At 51.1% G+C, this 21001-nt stretch overlaps 1 protein-coding gene across 1 annotated transcript in view; it reads left to right on the top strand.

The window, feature by feature from the left end:
* The first annotated feature begins 1767 nt into the window (after positions 1–1767).
* Positions 1768–21001, top strand: part of LOC141161253 (interferon-induced very large GTPase 1-like) — a 58985-nt gene continuing 39751 nt past the window's right edge. Inside the window, exon 1 of the mRNA XM_073646036.1 lies at positions 1768–1853. Within this exon, the coding sequence (XP_073502137.1) occupies positions 1776–1853 (78 nt within the window). The 5' untranslated portion in view covers positions 1768–1775. The remainder of the gene's footprint in view (positions 1854–21001) is intronic.

Raw genomic sequence — 21001 nt, 5'->3', positions numbered from 1 at the left:
ATTCTCCTCACGGGTGTCTTGCAGAGTGGTCTCAACCACTTGGCGCACTTGCTCTGCACCGCCCTTATCCTCCTCTAGTTTTTCCTTCACCTTGAGGAGATCCTCATAATCTCTCTTACTCTGTTGCAGTTCCCTACTGCGTTCACCACACTCCTTCTTGGAGTCACACAGCTCCTGGTTGAGCTGTTTGCGCAGTCGTTCTAGGATTTGTTCACGTCCAGAAACACCATCCTGCCACGTCTCCTTCTCAAGCTTCAACTGCGAAACCTCTTCCTTGATTTTGCGGCGGTCCTCCTTAATTGTGTAGAACATTTCCTTCCACTGGTTCATTTCCGCGTGGCTTTGCTCCACGTCTCGCTGCCAGTTCCTCATAAGCTGGTGTATTTTCTGCTGTTCAGACTCCAGGATCAACTGGTCTGAGGACACGTTCCCCAGGTTTTCACATAATTGCTGCACGTCACTCTGACCCTGCTGGCCGATAGGCTCCAGCTCTTGGTCACGACTGGCCGCCTCCTCTTTTAGGGCTGTCAGATCCTTCTGACTCGGTACCGTACCGGAGGTTGGTACTGGCAACGTCACCTCCTCTTCTACCTCTAATGGAGGATCCACACTTGAAGCAAAGGCACACAGTACTACATTCTCTTTATTTTCATTTTCAGCCAAGTCTACAGGAGCAGCCTTTTTGTGGCCCTTGCGCCGTCTACGAGATGGGGACTTTCTCACCTCGTCTAACCCCTCCTGACTGACCTCTCCTTCTACTTTCGTAGTGCCACCGTCAGCTACGGGGTCTGTGTCACTCCCCATGGTGTTGTGGACTAACAGGTCACCTCCCACTTTGACGTCGCCCCCTTCTACTGGAGCTACCCCGTTATCAACGGTCACATTGTCATTTTTAGGAGGAACCAACCCACCACCAGTAACAATTTCCAGTTTTCTGCACTCTACGCTGTTTTGAAAATCCGCCCCTTTTTAGACTCCGCCCCCTTTTTAACAACCACACCGGCAGGGTAATTTTTAGAAAAAAAATTAGCAATAGTCTTAGGACTTAGTTCACAACAGCTCTTACCACCTCCCCGGGCACTCTGGGACAACACTGGCGCCCCCGGAGAGTTCATAGAATGGTCCACTGCTGCCATTCCATATGGTGCCCACAGCTCCTGTGGTTCCTGCACCATGTCTAGTTTCATGTCCAGTAGACGTTTCTCAAATACCGGCTCCGGTTTTAACAGGCACTTTAATCGCTCTAATCGCTCAATAGCTTCAGACTCAGTTGCTGCTCCTTTCACAGCCATTTTTCTCTGCTCCTGCATTTCCTCAGGACACTATTCACACACCGCTCTCCCCGGAAGAATTTTCGTGGCCCCGCCGAGCCACAGCAAAACTGGATTTGAGTGCGACGACAACCTTCGCAACCCCGCCGAGTTGCAGCCAGATGCTTTAAACTTCGTGAGCCCCGCCGAGCCACAGCAAACCAGGTTTGAGCGCGACGCCAATCTTCGCAACCCCACCGAGTTGCAGCCAGATGCTTTAATCCACACTCGTCCTGTGCCGTTGCCCCTAGCAACCGGGTTGTCGTTGCCGCTAGCAACCGGACTGCAGCTGCCCGCACTCTCGAACCATATGTAAGGCAGCACTAGTCATCATAATGGGGGAGTCTCGCTGCACCGGGTAAATTAGGCACACGTGCAATGTCCTTCCGGTATTTTCTCAATACAGCAGTTTATTATCTTATCATAAACCGCATATCACACAGTCCTTTTTAGTATATCACCGGCATGTTTACACACTTCACATCCGGGAGTCTCTCAAGTGGCAGACAGGCCCAATTGGCCCAAGTTACAGCCTTCAGCAAGGTAACACTATAGCAATGTCTACATAAGTGTCCATATAACAAAGTGTATTACCTTTGCCGGGTTTAGTTGCTGCAGTCCATTTAATCCGCCACCACTGTGGCTTTAAGGCTTTCCCAGGTGGGGGTCTCCAGCCGTCGTCCCGTCTAAGGCTACTGGAATGTTTTACTCACACCCATCCAGTCTGCGCCTTTCCGGATTCTTCACCAAGCCACTGCCTTCCAAGGCCACTGGCATCTACACAAGATCCAGGCTCGACCTTTCAGGCTGCCAGGCTTCACGGTATCACGGTGTCCCGCACACACAGGGAACAGGCCTTACGCCCAACACACCGAACACACCTGTCTCCCATCAAGCAGGGTTTATATATGCATCCCGTGCACACACACACACATACTGACAGGACCTTGCTGATGTCACAGTCATGTGATCAGACAGACATTCTGTGTGTGCAGGACCTGTGCTATGTCACAGTCATGTGACCAGTCACCTGAGGGGGAAGGTACATGGTCAGGTAAAACACATCCTGGACCATTACCGTAATGCCAGCAAGTCGCTGTATTACAATAGGCAGTTACACAAAATAATAAGGATTAAAGAAGAAACTAGCTCTATACAGTTCGCAGGGACGAATCAGCATAGATGGAGGAGGAGCTCCCTGATTTGATTTGAGCATTATCAAACGCGATCTGTTGCTTATAGTATCTATACCCCCCTGGCAATGAATCTGGATCAATCTTCAGTTGGCTCTTTTATGCCTAAGGGGAGGTCTGCCCACACACCCCCCATGTTGACATCACGGGGCTGGTCTCCAGCCTGCACAATTTTTTTAAGATACCTGGGTTTTGGGATAACTTATCGCTGGTTAATCCCAGAAGCCCTAAAGTGATACCATATTTTCTATTATGATTTTACCTTAATTTACAGACCACACATGGCGTAGTTGTGATCTGCTATTTTGTTACTTTTGTGTAACAGCCCCCCGTAGGGGCTTACGGCTACGAAAAAATAAGCATCTTGTTCCATGGCTGACCCTGCCACTAAAAATATGGGTCCCACCATTATCAGAATTATGGAACTTGAGCTATTCCATACTTTGTATCGGTGGCGGATGTCCTGGGAACTGGTAGCTGGGAATTGTTCTGATCATTTGAACACATTTGATCTTAACTCTCTGTGTCATAGGAAAACACACTCGCCTGCTAAATGGGTCTGTAGCACCTAATGTGCCAGCATTTGCTTCCAAGGCCCTTCGCAGGTGTCTGTTAATTTGCATAGAGACAGAGCTCTGAGCTCTCCTCTTGTGACAAAGGGTGAATAAGGGATGGGTGAGAGGGGCTTCAGAGGGAGAAAGGATATTTTCATTATTTCTCAATATTTCCCTGAAATTGTAGATGTCACCTGCAGTCCTATGTAACACCACAGATAACACAGTGATAACTCTCTGAGTACAGATAATGTAGTAGATGTCACCTGCAGTCCTATGTAACACCTCAGATAACACAGTTATAACTCTCTGAGTACAGATAATGTAGTAGATGTCACCTGCAGTCCTATGTAACACCACAGATAACACAGTGATAACTCTCTGAGTACAGATAATGTAGTAGATGTCACCTGCAGTCCTATGTAACATCACAGGTAACACAGTGATAACTCTCTGAGTACAGATAATGTAGTAGATGTCACCTGCAGTCCTATGTAACACCACAGATAACACAGTGATAACTCTCTGAGTACAGATAATGTAGTAGATGTCACCTGCAGTCCTATGTAACACCACAGATAACACAGTGATAACTCTCTGAGTACAGATAATGTAGTAGATGTCACCTGCAGTCCTATGTAACACCACAGATAACACAGTGATAACTCTCTGAGTACAGATAATGTAGTAGATTTCACCTGCAGTCCTATGTAACACCACAGATAACACAGTGATGACTCTCTGAGTACAGATAATGAAGTAGATGTCACCTGCAGTCCTATGTAACACCACAGATAACACAGTGATAACTCTCTGAGTACAGATATTGTAGTATATGTTACCTGCAGTCCTATGTAACACCACAGATAACACAGTGATAACTCTGAGTACAGATAATGTAGTAGATGTCACCTGCAGTCCTATGTAACACCACAGATAACACAGTGATAACTCTCTGAGTACAGATAATGTAGTAGATGTCACCTGCAGTCCTATGTAACACCACAGATAACACAGTGATAACTCTGAGTACAGATAATGTAGTAGATGTCACCTGCAGTCCTATGTAACACCACAGATAACACAGTGATAAATCAGTTGGCTTACCTGCAGTCCTATGTAACAGCAGTGATAACTCTGCAGTCAGTTGCTCGGTGTTTCTGACCTATGAATTATTTGTTGTTTGCTTAGTGACAGGTTATCTTCCTCCTCCTCCTCCTCCGGGGCGTCAGCGCCATAATAACCTGTTGTTCTCTCTCCTTAAACCGTTTTTACGGGGCCAGTTCCTCTAGTCTTTGCCTGTGGGGTTTCCGGTGGACGTTTGTTATTTATTACTGACGTGTCTGTACGAGGCTTTGTCTTCGGTTATTGTTGTTGTGTATTCTGTTTGGATCTTTGTTGCAGATACAGAAAATGAAGCGTTTTTTTTCTCTGTTTTTTACTATTCATGTTTCACGCTCAATCACACGTTGAATTGTATCTTCTGGGTTATTACACTCGCGGGAATAACTTATAATGGAACGTTTTCTTATAAGTTTGTAATAAAATATTTTATATGAAGATACACAATCTTTGCTTTCTTGCAGATGTTTTCTATATTTATATATAAATGTTCTAATGTATAAACTGTAGGATTCATGGTTTTTTTTTTACAGTACAACAGAAATAATTGTAATATTTCCTATTATTTTTTCTTACATCTTTATTTGCAGGTGTATAAGGCCTCGTTCTCACCATGAGTTTTTGACGTTGCAGATTTTCAGCAACTATTAGGTAAATTCGCTTACTTGCGGGCTTTTTTCTTTGCTTTTTTTATCTAGTTTTTGAATGTGGATTCAAGTTATCCAAGGCGACTAAAAGAAGTACAAAAAAAAAGTAAAAAAAAAAAAAATTTTCAAAGTTAAAAATAAAGATATTTTTTAAAAATAACAGTATTCTGTATCGTCGGTGACATAACGCCCAATCAGTGCCTCTGTCTGAAGAATACAAAGAATAGAAGCGCTGATTGGAGCAGCTCCTGTGACTGACGGGCCTGTCGACCAATCAGTGCCTTGACCTCGGTGGCTGCTGCAGAGGAATGCTGGAGAAACATGGTGGTCATGAAGGACTGGTAAAGACTAGTGTTGAGCGAGCATGCTCGAGACTGCTCGGTACTCGCCTGAGCATCTCACTACTCGGCATGTTCAGCGAGCACCGAGCATTTCCGGGTTACTCGGGCGGGAGCTCGGGTCTCCGCCCTGCATGTTTGGCGCTCTTTACAGAGCCAATGAACATGCAGGGATTGCCAGCCAGTCACTGTAATGCTGCAGCCATGTTGGTTGTGGGCATTACAGTGATTGGTTGGCCGCACAGCGTCACCTCGAGTATTTAAAACCGGGCGCCGCCATCTTGGACACAGTCGCTCCGGATTAGACAGTGTAGGGTCAGCGCTGCTGATTTAGGGAGAGATATAAACTGCAAAATAGTTAGTGTAGGGTCTGTAAAGGCTGCCAGATCAAACAAACAGTCCTTCTCAGGACTAATATCCATCCCAGGTATATCAGGCAGGCAGGCTGTATAGGAGACGCAGTGGTTATACCAGCAAACGCTGCATTACAGTCCTGTGTGCTCTTGTTGCTGAAATTGCTGGACTTAGCTCCAGGTCTCAGGGGCCAGGAAAAATCCTTTTTTTTCCATCTAAATCCTCCTTTTTTTTTCTTCCTTCACATTGTACAAATACCCGTCTTATTAACCTTTTGGTGCCCCCCCCCCAAAAAAAAAGCGTGTCTCTGATTTTTCAGACACAAATATAACTGTTGAAAATAGTCTGGTGTAGGCCACAGAAACAGAAGTGTTGTTTTGCAGTTCCACGGTTCAAACCTCTGTATTATCCATTTTGGGCCATTTGTATCTAAAAAAAAAACAGTTTGAGTGTGTCGCTCACTGTTCAGCTGCAAATATCTCTATTTAAAAAAGTGTGGTATACCCCAGTAAACAATAACTGTGGTTTTGCCATCCCACGGTAAAAAATCTCTATTATCCAGCTTTTGGTAGTTTTTTCCGTAAAGAAAAACAGTAGTGTCTCCTGTTATATATCTGTTGAAAATAGTCTTGTGTAGGCCCGACATCCCAGTGTGGTTTCGCAGTTTCACGGGTCAAATCGCTGTACTATCCAGTTTTGGGCCTTTGGTATCTAAAAAAAAAGCAGTTTGAGTGTGTCGCTCACTGTGCAGCCGCAAATATCTCTATTTAAAAAAGTGTGGTGTACCCCAGTAAACAATAACTGTGGTTTTCCTCTTCCACAGTTCTAATCTACTCTTTATTACCCTTTTTCCATTGATAGTGCAAGTGTAAGCTATTTTACTTCATTTACAATGGGCAAGGCGCGTGGCAAGGGATGTGGAACTGGACGTTCTGGTGATGGTTCGTGCGGAGGACAGGGCCGTGGCCAAGGTGAAAATGTGCCGCAACCAACAGCCACATCTTCTCGCTCCCACTTCTTGACCGAATTACTAGGGAAGCACAGAACAACACCAGTATTGCGAACTGATCAGTGTGAACAGGTTATTAATTGGATAGCAGATAATACTTCCAGTTACCTGGGCACCACCATCTCCGGTCTGTCTTCCACATGGTCAACTCTTAGTAGCCGTGAGTCTCGACCGCATACTCCTCCTCACCCTGATGCTCCTTCCTCCCACCATGCCGAGTGTCGTCAGACAGCAAGTGATCCCACACTTGGACACTCTGAAGAGCTGTTCACTGGTCCATTTCCATATTTGGGCCCCTCGCCTGATACGCTTGAAGTGGTGGAAGAGGAGATTCCATGTTGCGATGCCCAAATATTTGAACAGCCACGGCCACAGGAAGTCGACGTTGGCAATCTGTCACAAGAGGTGGACGATGACGAGACACAATTGCCAGGAAGTGAGGAGGAGGATCGTGGTGCGCAAGTAGAAGAGGAGGAGGTGGTGGATGATCTAGTAACTGACCCAACGTGGCAGGAGGACATGCAGAGTGAGGCCAGCAGCACACAGGGGGAGGGAGGCAGAGCACCCCAACAGGCAGGAAGAAGCAGTGTGGTGGCCGCAGACAGAAGACAGGCAACCATTCCCCGTAACACCAACACGAGGGACGTTGCCAGTACAAGCGGTAGGTCTTCCAGAGTCTGGAATTTTTTTAAAGACCACCCCTGCTGATAACCCCAAAAAGGCCACATGTTCCACCTGCCATGCCAGCATCAGCAGGGGTGACAAAACTACCAGCCTGACCACCACCAGCATGATCAGGCACATGGCAGCAAAGCACCCGACTTTGTGGGGCGAAACCCAGGGTCCACGACCAGTGTCAGTGGGTGTCACCACTGCTTCTTCCACTGTTGTGCGTGCAATAGAACCCCCTGTTGTGTGTGCAAGGCAATCCCCTGTCCATACTGCATGTAAAGATGCCCCCTCCTCTCAGTCTTCACTTGTTATGGCAGTTTCTCAAGAAACAGCATCAACGTCCATGTCCATGTCCTACCGCAGCGTTCAATTGTCCATATCCCAGACCTTTGAACGAAAGCGGAAATTCGCAGCTAACGCCCCACAGGCCACAGTCCTAAATTCGCACATTTCACGACTGCTTGCATTGGAAATGCTGCCTTTTAGGCTGGTGGAGACGGAATCCTTCCGCAATCTTATGGCGGTGGCCGTCCCTCGGTACTCGGTCCCCAGCCGACACTATTTTGCCCGGTGTGCCATCCCCGCACTATACAAGCACGTGTCCCAAAGCATCTGCCGTGCCCTCAACAACGCAGTTACTGGGAGAGTCCACCTGACAACGGACACATGGACAAGTGCTTGTGGCCAGGGACGGTACATCTCTCTGACGGCACACTGGGTAAACATAGTGGTAGCCGGGACCCAGTCGGACCTTGGGACGGAACACATCCTCCCCACACCGAGGATTGCGGGCCCTATGTCGGTCAGAGTTGCCCCCACAGTGTACAGCTCCTGCGCATCCTCCTCCTCCTCCTCCTCATGTTCAGCCTCCATCTCAGATATCACCACATCAGTTACAAGCTGGAAGCATTGCAGTACTGCCTCAGCCAAGCGGCAACAGGCTGTGCTGAAACTCATAAGCTTAGGTGATAAACCTCACACTGCTTGTGAGTTGTGGACAGCTGTGAAAGAGCAGGCAGATCTGTGGCTGAGACCGCTGAACCTACATCCCTGCATGGTCGTGTGTGACAATGGCCGTAACCTGGTGGCGGCTCTGAGGCGAGGTGAGATCACACACGTACCATGCCTAGCTCATGTGCTTAACCTCGTGGTTCAGCGGTTTCTTAAATCGTACCCCGAGTTACCAGATCTGCTCGTGAAAGTACGCCGCCTGTCAGCTCATTTTCGCAAGTCGGCTACAGCTTCCGCCGCCCTTACTGTGTTGCAGCAGCGTTTGCAGCTTCCGGCACACCGACTGGTGTGTGATGTCCCCACACGTTGGAACTCTACCCTCCACATGTTGCAAAGGATTTGTGAGCAGAAGAGAGCAGTTGTGGAGTACCAGCTGCAACAAGGCCGTCGATATTCAGGTCAGACTCCACACATAAGACCTCAGGAGTGGACCTGGATGTCTGACATATGTACCATCCTGACAAACTTTGAGGAGGCCACCAAGATGGTGAGTGGCGATGACGCCATCATTAGTGTCAGCATCCCACTTGTCTGTCTTTTGCAACGCTCTCTGCAGAGAATTAAAGAGGAGGCATTGCAGCCAGAGTATGATGAGATGGATCAAGAAGCCGTAGCGGGCGATTACACACAGCCCAGCCTCATCTCATCCCAACGTGCATTGGGGGACAATGAGGGAGAGGAGGAGGAGGAGGAGGAGGAGGAAGAACAGGAGCTGCTATCATGCGTTGTAGACGGTAGTACCTGTACAAGTGTCATACCGTCGGTTCAGCGTGGGTGGCCTGAGGACAGGGGGGAGGAGGAAGAGGAGGAGGAGGAGGAGAGCATGGTCAGTCGTCATCTTGGTGAGGACACGGAAATCTTGCCCGTTACCAGTCTGGCACGCATGGCTGACTTTATGTTACGCTGCCTTAACCGTGACCCTCGCGTTGTCAAAATGTTGGGTGACAGTCATTACTGGTTGGTGACACTTGTAGACCCCCGCTACAAGGAGAACTTTCACTCTCTTATTCCTGAGGTGGAGAGGTCTACAAAAATGGGGCAATACCAGAAGGCCCTTGCTGCAGAACTCTTAAAAAAATTCCCATCTGAACACGCTAGCGGCAGAGGTCACAGTTCGTTGCCCAACGAAGGCGTGACTACAGGCGAGAGAGATGCAACTCCAATCCAGCAGAGGCAGGGGAACACTGTCAATGTTCTGCGACAGTTTTCTGATACCCGCCCAGCTTACAGGCCCTGAGGCGCGGGGTACTCTCACAAGGAGTGGAAAGTTTCAAAAGATGGTGAGGGAGTACCTTGCCGATCGTACCAGCGTCCTCCGTGATTCCTCTGTGCCTTTTAATTATTGGGTATCCAAGCTGGACACTTGGAATGAACTCGCTCTGTACGCCTTGGAGGTCCTGGCCTGCCCTGCCGCTAGCGTGTTATCGGAGCGTGTTTTTAGTGCCGCTGGGGGAATTATAACTGATAAGCGCACTCGCCTGTCAACTGACAATGCTGACAAGCTGAACCTTATCAAAATGAACAAGGGCTGGATTGGGCCAGACTTTTCATCACCACCAAATGACAGCAGAGTAACATAAAGTCAAATCCACTGTGTTATTTCGGGAGGTGTATTCACATGCACCGCTTCACACCCACACATGGGTATACGCTTTGTCGTTTCGGCTGTTTAATCTTCTTCTCCTTATCCTCAGCCTCCACCACCACTATACCACCAGGGTGCCAGCATTGCAAGTTCCTCCATCCTTATTTTTGGCAGCTTTTGCTTGCAAGGCATAAGCAAATACTATGGGACACCCACTCCCCAATAATGGGACTTATGTTTGTAATATGCTGTACTGCATGGCTCTTGTAAGGGGCATTGCAAGTTGCTCCGTCCTAATTTTTAGCAGCTTTTGCTGGGAAAGCATAAGCAAATACTATGGGACACCCACTCCCCAATAATGGGACTTATGTTTGTAATATGCTGTACTGCATGGCTCTTGTAAGGGGCATTGCAAGTTGCTCCATCCTAATTTTTGGCAGCTTTTGCTGGGAAAGCATAAGCAAATACTATGGGACACCCACTCCCCAATAATGGGACTTATGTTTGTAATATGCTGTACTGCATGGCTCTTGTAAGGGGCATTTCAAGTTGCTCCGTCCTAATTTTTGGCAGCTTTTGACGCACCCCTGGGCCTGTGTCGCGCAGCGTTGCGCACGCGGGAGCTTACCCGGAGCCGGATCTGTTGAGGGTTGTAGTCTCGTGGCGGTGACCCGGTCCGTGCCCAGGGAGTCAGACTAAGTGGCGCTGTATTAGCGGTAGATGTTGGACGACTACGCCACCCGTTGAATGCAGCGAAGGAGCTGCCGCTGCAGGGCAGACCGCTGAGGCCGGTGGTAGGATTGTGCAGCGTGATAGTATCACCCCCAACGGGAGGGGTATGGCCTCAGGGCAGCCGACGTGGATGATGGGGTAGCAGGAATCACTCAGAGACGATGCGGTGTAATTCAGGGTCTTTACTGGTGATAAAGATAGACCCTCCCGGAGTACTGGCTAGCGATCGGGGCCTGGTCAGTCCTTGAGCAGATGGGATCTCCCCTGGCCAGGCGGAGTTGTAGGCCTCCCAAACTGACTGTACTCTTCTGGCTACCTTGCTAGAGGCGGGTATAAGTAGCCCACGTCCCTGAGTGTACCGTGTGGTGCTCACCCGTATGGCCGGTGACTCGGGGCCTTCTAGTGGCGTCCGCTCCACGACGGCGGTGCTGGTCCCACGCGTGTGACCGTGCCTTCGGGTTCCTTGGCCAGAGGACCTGAAATCCCCTGCCGGGCGGTTTCTGCTGCTGGGTAAAGATTAGTCCCCACAGCCTCGGACTCCGGGTCCGGTGATAGCTTCTCAGTCAGGGCGAGCTCTGCAGCTGCCAGCCCCTGACTCCTTATAGCACTGCTCCCACAGAGCTCCTGATGTTCTTTTCCTATATCTGCTTCTCTTCTCTGTCTCTACTTCTTCTCTACTCACTCACCCTGCCTCAGCCCTAGGTTTATATAGGGGAAGTCCTTCCCCTCCCAGGACTGGGCAGGAGGTGTGGCATGCACAGGATCCCTGACCAAGAGACCTCCCACCTGCTCTCAGACATAACATTGCTGTTACTGTGGAAACCAGACCCCTGGGGTGCCACATTCCCCCCTAGTGAAATTTAGTACTCCGGGACTAAACATATTTTTAAACATAACAAGGTATAAACAATAATAGTACAATAAGAAAAACATATAAAGATGGTCACGGCGTGTCCGCAACCGGGTGCAGTTTTTGAAGAAAAGCAAGGTGTCCATTTCACCAAAACAGGGAGACGTAACCAGGTAGGGGTCTGTCCTGCCCCGAGTCCTTAACAGTCTTTAGTCCATTCCTAGGTTACGCTCCAACCATGTACAAGGATTCCCGGTAAATCCACCAAGGACTCCTATAAATAACACCGGAGAGTTCTATCTGTTGCCGTCGCATCAGTGCCCGGATCTCTTTTTGGAGCACTCGCTGCTGGCCGGAGCTGGCGTTCTTGGCAACCTGTTGTAAAAGGAAAATCACCTCTGCAAGACAATTTTCAATTACATTAGTTCCTAGAGTTATCTTTGGGTGACTCTCGTGTTTGTCAATGTCTACAATGATCAGTCCCTGTGCTGCCAGTTCGACCCTACCGATTTTAATGGTCACCTCTTTAAATCCGATCTGTGGCACGGGCTGACCATTGCTGGCGATGATACTCAAGTCGTCGTCAGGGTAGCGGGTGATATCCGAGTCATTCCAGTACTGCTTGAAGAGCACGTACGGGATAGTGGTAACCTGTGACCCGGTGTCCAGTAGGGCACTCATGGGGATGCCATCCAGTACCACGGGCAAGACTGGACGTCCTCCCACATATTTGTCGCGCCAGTTCGATGGGCCTGATGATCTTTTTCCTGGGGTTTGGCCCTCTACCCCAGGTTGTGCCAGTTTAAAGGACAGTACCTTGCCATATGTCCGGGTTGATTGCAGCGGCGGCAGATGGGTTGTCCGTCCTCGTTGTATCGGTCGCTGGGTCTTCCTCTGGCCGGTGGGGTCCTCCTTGGTCGACGCCACGGGATGTCCTCCGGTCCGGATGCCAGCTGGATCTTCCCTGGAGTGGAAACCTGTAAAGACTGCACAGTTCGGGTTAGCGCGGCAACGCTTTTAGCTAGCTCTTGGACCTGATGGTGCAGGTCTGGAGCCGGGTCATTGTTCAAAGCCTGCGCATCAGCTCCCACAGGCCCTGCCGACAAGGGTGCCGCCTCCTGGTGGTAAGTGGTAGTGGGGCGTCTGTGGGTCACAACGCCACCTGGTACCGGTTCTCGGAGCACCCGGATGGCTCTGTCCTTGAACTGTGCAAATCCCAGATGAGGGTCCTGTAAGGCCATTGCCCGCAACTGGGTTCGGTGGGCATTGCAATATAAACCCTCTATAAATTGTTCAGTCAACAGCCTGTCCTCGTCTCCCACGCCGTCAGGGTCGGTCTGCTTAATGGCTCTCAGGGCCTCTTGTAGGTTCAGGGCATAGTCCCTTATACTCTCATGTGCCCGCTGTTTGCACCCGTAGAATCTAAGCTTGATCTCAGCTGAGGTGCGGGTATCAAAGGTGTCCCTCAGCCGGGTTAGTATCTCTGCGACAGTCCTCCTCCCAGGTGGCCAGGACTTTACCTCCCTTTGGGCTGCCCCGGTTAATTGGGCCACCAGGATGCTCACTTTTTGCTCCTCTGTGAGGGGATACACCTGGAAGAGGCTATCCAGCTTTTCTCTAAAGTCATGCAGGGTATGTGACTCCCCTGAGTACTGGGGTAGCCAGGCTGCCCCTGGGATATAGGGCATGGTGAAAGGCATGACCGCAACAGCGGTGGCGCTGGCGGGGGTTGAAGCGGTGAAGCTCTCCTCCGTATCCGACATCCTTCTCCCCCCTAGTGGACCGTGGCCTACCTTGCGATGATCCTCTTCCGTAGGCCGCGGCTCCGCAGTGGATCGTCAGGGTTGAGGACCTTCCGTCGCGCTCCTGTGACGTCGGCGTCTGCTGGGCTCCTTCCAGGACCTTACGCAACGTCCGGACGTGAGGCGGGGCTTCAGTTCTCGCGCGCTTTCGGAGTCCACGCCCCTCTTCTTCCCGCGCGGCGTCTTCAAGATGGCGTCCAACGGCGGGAAAACTCCACGGATGGCGGGAAGAAGGCAGAAGATGGCGCCGGATGGCGGGAAAACTTCGCGGATGGCGGGAAGAAGACAGAAGATGGCGCCGGATGGCGGGAATCTTCACCACTGGTAAGTTTGAACAGTCTTTTTCAGGCACGCAGTACCCGGTGGTTGCGGGCACGAGATCCTGCCGACTACGCCAAAAGTTGACGCACCCCTGGGCCTGTGTCGCGCAGCGTTGCGCACGCGGGAGCTTACCCGGAGCCGGATCTGTTGAGGGTTGTAGTCTCGTGGCGGTGACCCGGTCCGTGCCCAGGGAGTCAGACTAAGTGGCGCTGTATTAGCGGTAGATGTTGGACGACTACGCCACCCGTTGAATGCAGCGAAGGAGCTGCCGCTGCAGGGCAGACCGCTGAGGCCGGTGGTAGGATTGTGCAGCGTGATAGTATCACCCCCAACGGGAGGGGTATGGCCTCAGGGCAGCCGACGTGGATGATGGGGTAGCAGGAATCACTCAGAGACGATGCGGTGTAATTCAGGGTCTTTACTGGTGATAAAGATAGACCCTCCCGGAGTACTGGCTAGCGATCGGGGCCTGGTCAGTCCTTGAGCAGATGGGATCTCCCCTGGCCAGGCGGAGTTGTAGGCCTCCCAAACTGACTGTACTCTTCTGGCTACCTTGCTAGAGGCGGGTATAAGTAGCCCACGTCCCTGAGTGTACCGTGTGGTGCTCACCCGTATGGCCGGTGACTTGGGGCCTTCTAGTGGCGTCCGCTCCACGACGGCGGTGCTGGTCCCACGCGTGTGACCGTGCCTTCGGGTTCCTTGGCCAGAGGACCTGAAATCCCCTGCCGGGCGGTTTCTGCTGCTGGGTAAAGATTAGTCCCCACAGCCTCGGACTCCGGGTCCGGTGATAGCTTCTCAGTCAGGGCGAGCTCTGCAGCTGCCAGCCCCTGACTCCTTATAGCACTGCTCCCACAGAGCTCCTGATGTTCTTTTCCTATATCTGCTTCTCTTCTCTGTCTCTACTTCTTCTCTACTCACTCACCCTGCCTCAGCCCTAGGTTTATATAGGGGAAGTCCTTCCCCTCCCAGGACTGGGCAGGTGGTGTGGCATGCACAGGATCCCTGACCAAGAGACCTCCCACCTGCTCTCAGACATAACATTGCTGTTACTGTGGAAACCAGACCCCTGGGGTGCCACACTTTTGCTTGGAAAGCATAAGCAAATACCATGGGACACCCACTCCCCAATAATGGGACTTATGTTTGTAATATGCTGTACTGCATGTGACGCGCCCCCTGAGCCGTGTGTACACGTGTGTGGGATACCCGGTGCCGGGTCTCTAGGGTCTGTAGTCTCCGTGGCGGTGACCCGGTCCCGTGGCTCAGGCTGGTCAAACCAGTGGCAGTCTTCCTTAGGTTTTGAGGTTAATTGTCCGACTGCGCCACCCGTGGATTGCGGTCAGGGAGTACCACCGCTGCGAGGCAGACCGCTGAGGCTGGTGTTGTGTGCGCAGCATAGAATGGGATAACTCCCCTCGGGAGGAGTATAGCCTCAGGGCAGTGAGTGTGGATGATGGGGGTGATGGTGCACGAGCGCAGCAGTAATGACTCAGAGTCTTTGCAGTGCAGTTCAGGGTCTTTACTGATGATTATAAGGTAGACCCTCCCGGGAGTACTGGCTAGCATAAGAGGCCTGGTCAGTCTGTGAGCAAGCAGGAGTTCCCCTGGCCAGGTGGAGTTGTAGGCCTCCCCGTCTGTCTGCACTCTTCCTGGCTACCTTGCTGTAAGCGGGTAGAAGTAGCCCACGTCCCTGAGTGTACCGTGTAGTGCTCACCCGTATGGCTGGTGACTTGGGGCCTTCTGTTAGCCTCCGCTCCACGACGGCGGTGCTGGTCCCTTGCTTGTGACTGAGGCTCCGGGCTTCTGTGGCCAGAGGACCTGAAATCCCCTGCCGGCTGGTTTCTGCTGCTGGATATATAAGTCCTCACAGCTTCGGACTCCTGTGTCCGGTTCATATTGTCTTCTGCCAGGGCGAGCTCTGCTCAGCTTCCAGCCCCTGGTCTTTAGCTCCTAGCTCCTACAGAGCTCCTTGCTGTTACTTTCCCTTGCTCTCACTCTGACTCTGACTGTTCTCTGTTCTCTGACTCACTCAACCCCACCCCAGATCCAGTTTATAAGGGCAGAATTCTCCCCTCCCAGGATTGGGGCAGGAGGATGTTGCATGTTTAAGGGATCCTGACCAGGAAACCTCCCACTTGCTCTCCGACGTAATATCTCTATTACTGTGGTGACCAGCCCCCTGGGGTGCCACACATGGCTCTTGTAAGGGGCATTGCAGCTCCTCATAATTTTTGGAAAGCATTCCATTCACTGCTTAGGCCAACAGTGCACGGGAGACCCAGTTGCTATAAATGGAAAAAAAGGTTTAGTTAATGCCCTCTGACCTCCATGTCATTTCCAAGGGGCATTGGAGTGGCTCGAAATTTTTGGTAGGCATTGCACTCACTGTATGCCCTATAACTGTGTAGCCGAGCCGCTCCTTTTGTTACAGAAACATATCCTACAAGACATATCTGGTTGACTGGCCTGATATTGATGTGAATGTTCCCTGTTCCTCCTGCTCTTTCTCCTTTGCCACTACCTCATCCATCATTTATCACCTGAAGCTTTGTTTTAACGGGAGTCATAGAACTTGGATAGTAGCAGGAAAACATCCAGCAATCCTCGGAGGAGGTAGGATATGCGCCAAAACGCTGACCACCTCAGGCCTAGCCGCTACTACATACATGCGCTTACATTACAACAAAACAAAGCAGATGCTAACTTCTATCATCCTCATCATGCTCCTCACCTTGGCACTCTCAACTCCCCTGATGGAGAAGCCAGGGCCCACCGGAGGAGTCTGATAGTCCGGTGGGCTCGGCCAATGCTGCCCTAAAGCAGGCCAGGCTAAGAAAAGTGTGGGAAAGGTTACTGGGACAAATAGGGGTGGCTGGGGACCGAGTATGGACACCCGGCCACCCCCTGGAGGCTGGGGAGCAAGCGGGGACACCCGGCCACCAGGCGGCTGGGGACTGAGTATGGATACCAGGCCGCCGACACAGCCATGGCGTGGTGGCCAGATTCCGCCTCCACATGCCTAAAAGGCCCAATTTAAAGTGCAAGCAAGCAAGCAGTATGGTATTGCAGCCTGGGGGTGGGTGGGTGGCAGGCTGCATACTTGCGCTTGCATTGCAAGGAATGGGGGAGGTACAATTAAACACTGCCCTGGGACTAGAACTTGCATGGGGATAGTTGCAAGTCTGCAACTTCTGATGCGGTGAGGATCACTTATGATGGGCACACTTTTAGACAGTGACCTGGGAGTCAGAGATGCTTCCAGGGGTCTTCCCCATGCTGTTCCCTTGTCTTTTCAGCACTTTATGCATGTGTCACACAGCACATGGCCAGATAAGGTTGTAAAATGTTAAAATGACATTTCACGGTGAATGCATTTGTCATAGTTGAAAGCAATACAAAAGTGCAAAAACGCATAAAAAATGCTACTTGTGAACATAGCCGAAGGTGTGGAGGAGTATTTTTGTTTTTGGTCATTTATTTTAACTTATACACAAGTCTTTACCCTGGAAAGGATGTTCCTTAACATATTTCACAGGAAAAAAGTTTCACTTTCGTTTTTGAACGTTTTATTGTGAGCCTGTAAAAGTGGCTTAATACCTCTGACCACGTTGTTGGCAGCAGTGACCTGGGGGTCAGAAATGCTTCCTGAGGCGATTCCCATGCTGTCCCCATGTCATTTGAGCACTGTCACTATCGTTTTGGGCACTTGTTAGGCTTTTAAAAGACTGCCGGGGGTGCCACCGCAAAAATGCTCGAGTCTCCCATAGACTAACATTGGGCTCTTGCTCGGGTCGAGCACCCGAGTATCACGGCGAGCTCGGCTCGAGCTTCGAGCACCCGAGCATTTTAGTGCTCGTTCAACACTAGTAAAGACCCCTCACGATGTGTACTGGCCCTGCTGGTGCAGACTGGAGAAAATGTGGGGGTTGTATAGGGGGTTTATTGTTCTTACTTTGAAATTAATTAAGGTTTTAATGAAGAAGTGTACATGAATAAAGTGGTGACGGCGCTTCCTCCTTCGTACACATCGGTCATATGATCGCTGTGTGCACAGGGGATCAAGAGCTGCTGGGTCGGAGGAGACGGAGACAGCTCTGCTGTGCAGCCAGGAGGCTGCATCTCCCCTGTCACTGGGGCCAACATAGCAGCCCCGGTTACAGGGGAAATATTATTATTATTATTTATTATTATAGCGCCATGTGAAACAGGGGTATAATACAAGAACAATTACAATAATCTTGAACACAATGTGACAGCAATTGGTACAGGAGGAGCGAGGACCCTGCCCGCGAGGGCTCACCGTCTACAAGGGATGGATGAGGATACAGTAGGTGAGGGTAGAGCTGGTCGTGCAGCGGTATGGTGGAGTGAGGGTTGCTGCAGGTTGTAGGCTTGTCGGAAGAGGTGGGTCTTCAGGTTCCTTTTGAAGGTTTCCACGGTAGGCGAGAGTCTGATACGTTGGGGTAGAGAGTTCCAGAGTAGGGGGGATGCACGGGAGAAATCTTGTATACGGTTGTGGGAGAAGGAAATAAGAGGGGAGTAGAGAAGGAGATCTTGTGAGGATCGGAGGTTGCGTGCGGGTATGTAACGGGAGACGAGGTCAGAGATATATGGAGGAGACAGGTTGTGAATGGCTTTGCATGTGATGGTTAGGGTTTTGAACTGGAGTCTCTGAGCAATGGGGAGCCAGTGCAGGGATTCACAGAGAGGAGAGGCCGGGGAATAGCGGGGGGACAGGTGGATTAGTCGGGCAGCAGAGTTTAGGATAGATTGGAGGGGTGAGAGAGTGTTAGAGGGGAGGCCACAGAGCAGGAGGTTGCAGTAGTCGAGGCGGGAGATGATGAGGGCGTGCACTAGTGTTTTTGCAGATTCATGGTTGAGGAATGTGCGGATCCAGGAGATATTTTTGAGTTGGAGTCGGCAAGAAGTGGAAAGGGCTTGGATATGTGGGGTGAAGGAGAGTTCAGAGTCCAGGGTTACCCCAAGGCAGCGAGCTTGAGGGACTGGGGAGAGTGGGCTGCCATTGACGTTGATAGATAGGTCAGTTGGGGGGTGTTGAATGAGATGGCGGAAAGATGATGAATTCTGTTTTGTCCATGTTAAGTTTTAGAAATCTGGCAGAGAAGAAGGATGAGATAGCGGACAGACATTATGGGATTTTGATTAGTATGGAGGAGATATCGGGTCCAGAGAGGTAGATCTGTGTGTCATCAGCATAGAGGTGATAATGAAAGCCATGAGATTCTATGAGCTGTCCCAGGCCGAAGGTGTAGATGGAGAAGAGCAGTGGTCCTAGAACTGAACCTTGGGGGACACTGACAGATAGGGGGCGAGATGAGGAGGTGGTGTGTGAGTGGGAGACACTGAATGTCTGGTCTGTTAGGTATGAAGAGATCCAAGATAGGGCCAAGTCTGTGATGCCGAGAGATGAGAGAGTCTGTAGTAAGAGGGAATGGTCCACTGTGTCAAAGGCAGATGACAGGTCTAGGAGGAGGAGGACAGAGTAATGTCGCTTGGATTTGGCGGTTAGTAGGTTGTTGGTGACTTTAGTCAGTGCAGTTTCAGTAGAATGGTGCGGTCGGAAACCAGATTGTAGGCGGTCGAAGAGGGAACAGGAGGAGAGGTGGGAGGACAGCTCAGAGTGGACATGTTGTTCCAGTAGTTTTGAGCCATAGGGGAGAAGTGATATGGGGTGATAGCTAGACAGAGCGGATGGGTCAAGGGAGGGCTTTTTGAGGATGGGTGTGATTGAGGCATGTTTGAAGCATGAGGGGAAGACACCAGTTGTTAGTGACAGGTTGAAGAGGTGGGTTAGGGTTGGGATGAAGATAGTGGTAAGGTTTGGGATGAGGTGGGACGGGATTGGGTCAAGTTTACATGTGGTGAGGTGTGATTTGGAGAGTAAAGAGGAAAGTTGATCTTCCGTAATAGTGGAGAAGGTGGTTTTGGAGGAGGAGGGTTGAGTAGGTGTGGGGAGGGGCGGTGGGGGTTTTAGGCAAAAGCTTTGTCTGATGGTGTCAATCTTCTGCTTGAAGAATGAGGCAAAGTCTTCGGCTGAAATAAGAGGAGAAGGATGAGGCACTGGGGGACGGAGGAGAGAATTGAAGGTGTTGAATAGTTGTTTGGGGTTGTGAGACAGGGAGGATATGAGAGATGCGAAGTATGGTTGTTTTGCTGCAGTGAGTGTGGACTTGAAGGTAGTGAGGGACTGTTTGAATGCGATGAAATGCTCATTGGAGTGGGACCTTTTCCATCTACGCTCAGCAACCCTGGAGCCCCGTCGCAGTTCTTTAGTTAGGCTGGTGTGCCAGGGTTGTCTGTTGATTGTGCAAGCCATGGTATGTGTGAGGGGGGCGACCGAATCGAGAGCTGCAGCTGTTGTGGTGTTGTATAAAGTGACAGCAACATCTGCATCATGTAAGGAACTAATGTCTGTAAGAGGGAGGAGGGATTCAGAGAGTGAGTGTAGGTCAAGGTGTTTGAGATTTCTGCGAGGGTATGCAAGTTTGTGGAGTGGGAATTGTTGCCCTGGGGAGGAGAGAGAAGAGAATGTGAGTAGGTTGTGGTCAGAAAGAGGGAGAGGTGAGTTAGAGAGGTTAGATAGGGAACAGAGGCGGGTGAAGAAGAGGTCCAGTGTGTGGCTGTTGTAGCGTCGGAGTCCCTGCCTCCTGCTAGTCAGGGACGCCGTTCCCCTCACCTCTCCGCTCCGTGCCCGGCGTCTTCCTCCCGCTCTGCTGGCAGCGCGCGCTGCTTCCCGGCCTCTGTGCTTAGGGCGCGCGCGCGCTCCCCCTCTCTTAAAGGGGCCGCGCGCGCCGTCCTAAGGAGTCCCCGGCCGGAGGACCTCACCATATATAAGGCACCTCCTCCAAAATGGAGGTGCCCGAGCAATGTTGTTGCAAAGCCTTTCAACTCTGCTTCAGCCCTCAGGTCCCGTTACCAGTTACCTGCCAGTCACCTGCCAGATTCCTGCTTGATACCTGCCTGATACCTGCCTGATATCTGCTTACCTGCTTGCAATCCTGTGGTCCGACAGTCTGCCTACCAGCACCTGCCAGTCTGTCTATGGATCAGTCCGCCTGCGGACCAGGAAGTACCTGCCAGATACCTGCCTGCCTGTCCAGAGACTCTTACTCGCTCACCTGGGAGCGCTCACCTGCTACCTGCCTGCTAGCCTACCTGGAGGCTTAGCCGTCACTTGCCGTGACCACCTGCCTGTCCAGAGACTCTTACTCGCTCACCTGGGAGCGCTCACCTGCTACCTGCCTGCTAGCCTACCTGGAGGCTTAGCCGTCACTTGCTGTGACCACCTTCCTGTCCAGAGACTCTTGCCCGCTCACCTGGGAGCGTTCACCTGCTACCTACCTGCTAGCCTACCTGGAGGCTCTGCCGTCACTTGCCGTGACCACCTGCCTGTCCAGAGACTCTTGCCCGCTCACCTGGGAGCGCTCACCTGCTACCTGCCTGCTAGCCTATCTAGAGACTCTTTCCCTGCTGTCACTTG

This window comes from Phyllobates terribilis, unplaced genomic scaffold (genome assembly GCF_046119375.1).
Source record: "Phyllobates terribilis strain yellow unplaced genomic scaffold, ASM4611937v1 Scaffold_9__5_contigs__length_417890890, whole genome shotgun sequence".
Classification (NCBI taxonomy): Eukaryota; Metazoa; Chordata; class Amphibia; order Anura; family Dendrobatidae; genus Phyllobates; species Phyllobates terribilis.
Note: the sequence above shows the minus strand (reverse complement) of the source record. Positions and strands in the feature narration are given on the sequence as shown.